Source organism: Grammomys surdaster, unplaced genomic scaffold (assembly GCF_004785775.1).
Source record: "Grammomys surdaster isolate TR1022 unplaced genomic scaffold, NIH_TR_1.0 125919, whole genome shotgun sequence".
Taxonomy (NCBI): Eukaryota; Metazoa; Chordata; class Mammalia; order Rodentia; family Muridae; genus Grammomys; species Grammomys surdaster.
Window position 1 is genome coordinate 248,618 of NW_021620743.1, and position 9,918 is coordinate 258,535.

At 36.2% G+C, this 9,918-nt stretch overlaps 1 protein-coding gene across 1 annotated transcript; it reads right to left on the minus strand.

Moving 5' to 3' along the window:
• Positions 1 to 6,857: 6,857 nt before the first annotated feature.
• LOC114608503 (olfactory receptor 4A16-like) lies at positions 6,858 to 7,905 on the minus strand. Its single transcript, XM_028752464.1, has one exon. It carries the CDS (start codon positions 7,860 to 7,862, stop codon positions 6,939 to 6,941), a length of 924 nt encoding a protein of 307 aa, XP_028608297.1. The 5' UTR covers positions 7,863 to 7,905; the 3' UTR covers positions 6,858 to 6,938.
• Positions 7,906 to 9,918: the final 2,013 nt, after the last annotated feature.

The window sequence follows — 9,918 nt, forward strand, 5'->3', positions numbered from 1 at the left end:
ATATGAAGCTCAAGAAGAAGGAGAACCAAATTGTGAATGCTTTGGTCATTCTCAGAAGGGGAAACAAAATACTCATGGGAGAAAATACAGAGACAAAGTGTGAAGCAAAGGAAAGGCCATCCAGAGACTACCCTACCTAGGGATCCATCCCATATAACAATCGCCAAATCCAGACACTATTCTGTATTCTAAGAAGTGCTTGCTGACAGGAGTCTGATATAGCTGTCTCCTGAGAGACTCTGCCAGAGCCTGACAAATATGGAGGTGAATGCTTGCAGCCGACTATTGGACTGAGCATGGGATACCCAATGAAGGAGTTAGAGAAAGAACTGAAGGAGCTGACAGGGTAACCTCATAGGTAGAGCAACAATACAACCAACCAGAGCCCGTAGAGTTCCCAGGGGCTAAACCACCAACCAAAGAGTACACATTGGGGGACCCATGGCTCCAGCCTGTGTAGCAGAGGATGGCCTTGTAAGGCATCAATGGGAACAAGGCCCTTGGTCCTGTGAAGTTGTATGCCCCAGTGTAGGGGAATACCAGTGGGGAAGGCATGAGTGGGTGGGTGGATGAAGGAACATCCTCATAGAAGCAGGAGGAGGGGGAATGGGATGGGGAATTTCCGAGGGCGGGGGAACTGGGAACAGAGATAACATTTGAAATGTAAGTAAAGAAAATAGCCAATAAAAGAAAGATAAACAAATGACAAACCCTTGGCCCAACTAATCAAAAGAAAGAAAGAAAAAGAGGACCTAAATTCGCAGAATCAAAAATGTGTAAGAAACATTACAACAGGCACCAAAATAATCATAATATTATAAGGTAATATTTTTAATCATGCATACTATGAAGCTGAAAAACCTAAAAGAAATTAATTTCTAGATTCAGCCAAACCACTAAGATTAAACAAAGAAATCACAACCTAAACAGATCCATAAAAAAATCAGGACATTGAAATAGGAATAAAAGGAAGTACGGAAGGAAGGAAGGAAGGAAGGAAGGAAGGAAGGAAGGAAGGAAGGAAGGAAGGAAGGAAGGAAAGAAAAATTCAACAATCTGACAGGATACAGAATCATCATGCAAAAATCAATTACTTTTCCTTACACCACGACCAAAATACAGAGAAAAGTACCATTGGTACAATATCATGTACAATGGCCTAAAAAAAAAGTAAGTATCTATACATAACCTAACCAAGGATGTGAAGGATATTTATAATTAAAACTTTAAACCTATGAAAAAATAGATAGAAAAAGACACTACAAAATGGAAGCACATCAAATGTTCATAAGGTGTTTGAAAATGACCATTCTACCAATATCTATTTACAGCTTATTGCAATTCAAATCAAGCTTCTCAACTCACTCATCTCAGAAATAGAAAAAAAAAAGAGACCAGAATTCTAAAATTCATATGGAACCACAAAATATTTCAGATAGCAAAAACAATCCTCAGCTAAAACAAATATTCAAATAAACAACAAAAAGTAAATCCATAATGTTGTGTTTATTAAAATTCCAGATCTTAAAATGTATTATAGAACCATGGCAATAAAAACAATATGGTATTGGCATAAAAGTATTTCTGTAGACCAATGTAGCAAGATTTAAGAACAAATACAATGATACATAATTTTTATCAATTAATATCTGACAAAGACATCAAATATATACCCTGGAAAAAGAGCACATCTACAACAAATGATGCTGAAAATAATGGATGTCCATCTGCAGAACAAAAGGTGAAATTAGTCTTGTATTTATCACCTTGTACAAAAACAAACAAACAAAAACACTACAAATGGATCAAACACCTAAAACTGAAACTTGAGACACTGAAAGTGCTAGAAGAAAATACATGCAATACTCTACATGATGTTAAAGTATGAAAGGACTTAAATAGAACTCTGTTTGTCCAAGAATTAAGTCCAACAGTTGACAAATTGGACTTCATGAAACCAAAAAGCTTTTGCACAGCAAAAGAAGCAATCAACCAGGTGACAAAAAAATTCCACAGAATGAACGATAATGTTTGCTAGCTTTATATCTGACAGAGGCTTCATATTCAGAATATACAAAGAACACTACAAAACAGAGGTGAATAAGAGAGGGGGAGTGCAAGAGGCGAGAGGCCATATTCAAAAACAAAATGGGCCTAGAACCCAAATAGAGAGTGATCAACAAGAAAACAATGGCTAAGAAATATCACAAAAATTGTTCATCAACCCTAGTACTAGGAACTGTAAATCAAAACCACTTTGAGATTATATTTTACCCCAGTCAGAATGGCTAAGATTAATGGAAAAGGAGACAACAAATTAGGAGGGAATATTGGAAAACTAGAACTGTTGTTCACTGTTGGTGGATTACAAACTGATGCAGCTACTATGGAAATTAGCATGAAGAATTCCAAAAAGCTAAAACAAACCTGCCATATGCTCCAGCTATACCACTCCTTGGCATATGCCCAAAGGACTGGACATCTTAATCCACACATGTTTGCTAAATCATGTCATTTCTTTAGTCACAATAACTAGGAAATGGAAAAACTTAAATGTCCTACAACTGATGAATGGATAATAAAAATGTGACACATATACACTATAGAATACTACTCAGCAGTAAAGAAAAACAAAATCATGAACTTTGCATGTGAATACATGGATGTAGAGAGCCGTGGAAAGCAGAGACATCTCTGGCAATCCGATGCTCTCACAAGTTCTGTAATTTACTGCCTTTGTGTAAGGGGAAAGCGCGTGAAGTCACAAGCCCTTCCCGGGGCATATAGGATTTTATGGGCAATTAACCAACCAGATATGCACACATCACTCCAGGGGGTATTTAACCAGGACCTTCTCGGGGCTCGGGGCCTTTTCTCCCAGCCGGTTTCCACCAGCCAGCCTTTTCCCAGCGGGTCTTTCCTCTATAACATCGTAATAAAGATCTGCTGAAGAACCTTGGTGTCTGTGTTATCTCGCTGGCGAGTACACGCCACCGACACATGGAACTAGAAAAGATCGTATTGAGTGATATAATCTAGATCTAGAAAGACAAAAGTTGCATCTTCTTTCTCATTGGAGGTTCCAACCTCCAGTTTTTTAATCATGAGTAAGTAGACTATAGTAACTACAGAAACTAAGACAGTAAATATAGACCATGGCCAGGCTATGAATGTTGGAGAGCAATAGAGAGAGGAATAACAGAATACAAATAATTTGATGAGGGAAATGGGCAAATGGTGGTGCTACTTAGGAAGCAAGAGGAGGTTAAATACAGAGGGAAGTGGCAAGGGGGTAAAAGGAACAGCAGTATACACCTTATCTGATAGGGAAATGGGAAACAGAAATTTTTAGGGAAAGTGGTAAGAGGTAAATACTGGAGGAAGGAAGTAGATAAAATAAAAATGTCGATGGCTGAAAAAGTAAAATGGAATCATACTATTATGCATTTACCTAAAATCCTAAAATGCATATAATTCAGTCTATAAACATACAAATATAGTTTAAATGAATTTTTCTTATCTGTACTGTGTTCCCTACAAGATTCCAAGACCCCAAAACCAGACATGAGAAGCTCTCTGGGTCATTGCTGGAACTATCTAAGAGACTTCCAAATATACAATTTATTTCTGCTGCCTTTGGTTACCAAATATAGTGAAGACACCACAAAAACAGGGCCCAGAGACCTCTGAGCTGGAACAAATTTGAATGTCTTCTTCCTGAGAACTAACTTTTATGTTAAAAAAAGGCACCATACAGAATTCCAAAATAAAGAATTAATCAACAATCCTACTCAGCTATAATACCTATGAACCACATGAACGTCCAGCACAACAGGATATACTACCATCACAGCAAGCAACATAGCAGAGTACACCAATATCACACATGCCTTGGTAATAACCAATAGCTCTCTAATTGGACTTATGATTAGATCACCAAAAGAAAAGGAATGTTGGTACTAGAAACCTGGGTAACTACTCACTATTGGAAGAGTAACTGCAACCATTAATTTAAGAAACTTCATTATCCCCTAACAATAAACATTGATCATCATACCAACAGATAAGTGTAGTCTTTATCCCTCAGTAAATGAAGACCAATTAAAAAAACCTTCAAAATGCTAAGTTGTAAAGTCCATTCTTAATGGATACATCTACAAAAACTCCTGCACCTAAGGCTCAAGGACTTTGCAAAAGTTTTGGTCAAAAGATTCTGAGATCTATACAATCATAGACTTTGCTGTGAGACTGTGTCACCCAGCAATGTAAATCTCATGAACATGACTGCCCAAACACAAGCTGAAAAAAACTATACCTTAGACATACCAAAATCGACAGTAAAAGTCCAAGAGGCCTCAACCTTACACAAGAAACAACAGGCAATTAAGGAATGTTGAGAAAGGGAAAAACAATCTTCCCTGGAAAGAGCCTACCAATTGATTACCTGATACCAAAAGGTCAACCTTGAAAACACAAATGTAAATAAAATTATACAGACAGAGTTTATTCATAGTGATATATATTTATATAAACACACACATACATACATATCCAATAAAAATCACAAAAAGAGGGCATAAGTTTTAAAGATAGCAAAGAAGGGTATATGAGAAGGTTTTATGGGACTGAAGAAAAGGTAGAAATTTTCTAATTATATTATAATTCTCCAAAATTTTACGTTAAAACAAACGTTTATCTACCATTATTAACTTGCCTAGTTCTCAGAGGTGTATGGTTGGTTTAACACAGATTAAAAAATAAATTTAATTTATCAATAAACAAACTAAAAAAGTCACATGATCATCTCATTCGTTCTAGAAAGAACCAATGACACAATCTAACACCCCTTCTTATCTTGACAAAATTCCAGAAGATATTAGGGATATGACAGATATAACTCTTCTGCTAAAGAAACACAGCAACAAAATGTGTCCTAATGATATTATTGATCAGCCCTCATCAGAGAAACTTCTTTCAGTAGATGGGAAATATCACACACAGACCTGCAACTGGTCAGTGTATAGAGAGTAAGACATTTAGATTCTAAATAAGCATGAGTAAGAAACTCAACTTTAAATAACATGTCTTCCTCAAACCCCTCTCCTCAAGGCTCAGGGATCTGAGTGGAAAAAGTGTCAGAAAGATTGTAAGAGCCAAAAGTGGCGAAATATTTCAAGAAAATAATATCTTCCCGACACAACAGGTTTGATACATATAACAACACAGAGCATCTGAGACAGAACACCCAAGACCTACAGAGGTTCAAACCAGACAAAGTTTAAACACATAAATTAGAAATTAGAGTCCCATAGCACCACGAAAGATACATTAAATACACAATGAAATTTATTATAAAAATACAAAGCAAGAATATAAACTCCTGCAAACCACAAATGATGGTTCCATATTCTAATCAAAATAATCTCCACTCCTCTTTTGTTCTAGAATAATTATGTACCAATAAAATTCAGGGATGTTTTGCATATATGAAAAGAATTGAGTATACAAAGTACATTTTTGTAAGTTTACAAGTAAAATGTTGATGGTGAATACACATTTGGGAAGAACGCTTCTACAATGCCTTGTCAATTCACAATCATTAAGATAACATGAGAAATGACTTTTTAAAAAAATTGGGAAAACAGAACATTTTTTTTATTTTTTTATTGGATATTTTATTTACATTTCATATGTTATCCCCTTACCCCATCCCCCACCCACCAGGGAACCCCCCATCCCCTTACCCCTCCTCCTTCTTCTCTGTGGATGTAACCCCCACCTACCCCCCCACACTCCCTCTTCCCCACCCTCAAAATTCCCACCCTCTGGGGCGTCCAGCCTTCATGAGGTCAAGGATATTTTAAATAGTCAAGAAGATCACAAATAGTTACTTACAAGTTAAGTTTAGTGTACCTTTAAGAACTAGAATCTGGTTTCATCACCAGATGCATGTGATCTAACAAACTATTCACTAATTGTTTCCTAAACTATTAGTGCCCTACTCTAGGCACAGCATAATTTTAAATCCAAAGACATGAACTGGAAGAGTAAAGACACTGACACGAGGAATAGGAGTCAATGTACATATTGTAGCTGCACAACTGTGCTGTGAGGAATGGGAGTCATCTTACAGCAATGTGCATACGGTAGCTACACAATTGTGCTGTTCAGATGAACTAGTGAATGATAACAATTATCCCAAGCCTTTCTTTTAGTCCCAGAAATGTGTCTGTTGTAATCCTTGAAAGTTCAGGATGATCGAGTGACCATGAACTTCTAATATTGTTGGCATCAGAAGCAAGCTTCCAAATCCAATGATGACAACATCACCCATAGGCAACAAGGACCCACATTTCTGTTGCAGTGGCAACCAACATACATTCTCAGCATTCACGTTACCTGCCTGCTGGCCAATTCACCTGTGTGATTCCATCAAGGTCCAAATAAAAGGCAGAGCCCCCCCTTCCACTTTGCCCCTCCTTCCTTTTCTTCTTCATTGCCCTCTTTCATCCTTTCTCTTTCCCCCTTCTCCCTCAATAAACTTTCCTCACTCGTGGAGTTGTGCTGGCCTGATGTGATCTGTCCCTGTACAAGTCACCTTTCTAACACAACCAATATTGTTTTATCATTTCTCAATTTATGAGAATGAATCCTTTTGCAATGACTACTATTTAAATTTCAAGACAAAACAAGTATGTTCACGAGCAACATAGTTTTGTTTCGCAGTGGACAAGACCACACACCTTTGTTTATAATACTGAAATAATGCCACACTGATTGAAATCCCTATGGAAAAATTCATTTTCAAAGAATTTGCATCAAGAATTGTATTCTAGATAAATACAACAAGTAGATGGTGTCATCCTTTATAATAATTATTCCTAACTGATTTTGTTCAAATAAAAAGAAAAGCAATTTCACCAGAGAGACTTTCCAGTTTAATCAGCAGGTAGCATTTTATACCAGAGCTTTTTCATACAACTTTTTATCTCTGAATTTCTTAAGGTGTATATTAAAGGATTTAACATGGGAGTGATAATCGTATAAAAAACAGTAATACATTTATCAATAGGAAAGTTGTAAACTGGTCTGGCATACATAAAAATACATGGAACAAAAAAGAGGATAACAACAAGGATGTGGGAGCTGCAGGTAGACAGGGCTTTGCGCCGCCCTTCCTGACTGTGGGTCTTAAGAGATCTTAGGATGATTCCATAGGAGCCTAGAAGGAGGGTGAAGATCACAATACACATGGCTCCACCATTAGCAATAACAGTGAGGCCAATGAAGGAGGTGTCTGTGCATGCAAGTACCAATAATGGAGACATGTCACAAATGAAATGATCAATGACATTAGGGCCACAAAAAGGAAGGTTGTATACAAAGACAATTTGAATCAGAGAGTGTGTAAAACCTCCAGCCCAGGCAATTATCAAAAAAGTGATGCAAACCCTTCGATTCATGATAGCCAAATAGTGCAGTGGTTTACAGATTGCCACATAGCGATCATAAGCCATTGCCACAAGAATAACAATGTCAACACCACCAAACAAATGCTCTATAAAGAGCTGACTCATACAGGCCCTGAAGGAGATAGTCTTTTGATCACAGAGTAAGTCTGCAATCAACTTGGGTGAGATGGCAGTGGAGAAAAGAGCATCTAAGAGTGATAGAGAAGCAAGCAAGAAGTACATTGGGGAGCCCAAGGAGGGACTGGTAATGACTGTCACCACAATGAGCAGGTTGCCCACCATTGTCACAATGTAGATGAGTAAAAAAATGACAAACAATGCTTTTCTCCCCGCAGGATCCTGAGTGAGGCCCAGGAGAATAAATTCTGTGATATTACTGATCTCTCCCATCAGTCCTGTCAGTGGATTATATCAGAAATGGCAGATCCTAAAAACAGAATCTGGGGAAGAGTTAAGAACATGATTTTATTATGACATGGAGAACATCTTCATTATTGTCTTCTACAGTGATAAGCTCTAGTGTGAAATTAGTGAAACAAGTCTTTGGTTCCACCAAGAAACTAAATAAAACTTTCCCTTGAATGTGTTATTTCCCTATGATGGTTTTTATCAAGTAGTGTTATGTTTCTCATGACTTCATTCACTCTGTGTATTATAGTCATTCGTACACTAAGAAGTATTTAACACACATTGTACAGTACAGTTGTCAGCAATGACAAAGGTGGCTCCTACTTTTCAGAAATCTGGTTTCTAAGTTACTACAAACTTCAATATCTAAATTAATTTTGTAAATTATCTTATCTGGTAAAAATATCTTCCTTGATTTCTAGGATCATAAAGCTGATTGCCATGATATTGTTGCATTAGACAAATGACCCATACTTCTCATAAGACTTTTCAGTCAGCATGGGACTGCCATGAAATCCTAAGAGATTTAATTTGAAACTGCATCAAATAATGACAAGTGCATTTGTCACATTTCTGTCTACAGCAATTATTTCAACAATTTTTTATGAGACTTCTTAGGAACTACAATTCTGGTCAAACATCCTTGATTTTACTGAATTCAAATAATTCAGAAATCTTCTAACATACAATAACATTAACTACTTTATCAGAAATTAGCTTTTTTCACTCTTAAATAACATAATTAGTAAAACAGGAGAAAACAGAAAGTGAGAACTGGGTAGGGAACACACATTATTGGTTTTAAGTATCATCCTCCGAGGTAGAAAGTGCTCAGTTAGAAATTCAGTGCCAGCATCCATAAAAGCAGTATCTTCACAGGAAAAGTCAATCCTGGGCCAGTGGTAAACATCATGGGCTATGAAGCCAAATGGGTTTATTTTTTAATCTGAGCTTCTTTCCATTGTTGTGAAGATAAACTTCTACCACATATTAATCTTATCAATGCCCTAATTCCTCATTTCTACCAGGGAAGTATACTCAGAATCTCCTTTCTCTTAAAGCATAAAAGTCAGCCTAGTTAACATGAAAGTGATAGCTCTTAGAAAGATTTCTGAGTATTTCACTATGATCAACAACAATAAGTCATCACAATTCATTTCAACAAAAGAACTATTGCCTTCAGTCTGAGGTATAAATAATACTATGCTTTTAATATTATGTGTGCCCCAGGAATTGTCTACTTTATCACCGATAGGTACAAAGACTATTTACCTGTGAAGGGGTAAATTTTTCTGGAAACAAGCAAATGCAATAATGTTTGAATGCATTTCATAGCGAAGGAGTATGTGAAGTTTTCTTGAGAAGCCAGACCTGATGCTGGCTCTGTATGTATCATTCTCATTGTGGCCAATGTCTCATTCAGATCTGGATTTGTAGAAACTACAAGAAAAAAAGAATTCAGCTGCTCAGTGACTTAAGACTAAAGCTCTATGCCCAGTACTGACTCTCGCATATTATTCCTATCATATGTTATAATTTCACTTTCATTAACTACCAGTGCTGAATTTCACTGGGCCAAATCTCCCATGTCCAGTTTAACAATTACCATATTACAATCAAAGCAGATTCCTTAAATTTATTAACAAAATTTTCAAAGATTAGTACTATAAAACTGTAGAATATTAAAACTGTATTTTAAATATTAGCCATTAAGACTTTTCTAAAAATAATTTAATACATTGTTTAAGAACATGGTAGAAACTTAACATAGTAATGACATGGATATAGGTAACTGTTTATGATGGATAATCTGACCATAAGTTTGATGTGTGTATATACTAACATATTGGCTGGCATCATTTTAAGATGTATATACAAAGTGTATATTGGGCCTCAAGAACAAATGATAATTTCCCTTATACTCTAACACATAAAATTTGTACTTTTGTATAAAAATATATTATATATCTGTTAAACATTACATAAAGTATAATCTATAAAACCAAGTAAAACTTTAGTTTCTCTTTATTGTTATACA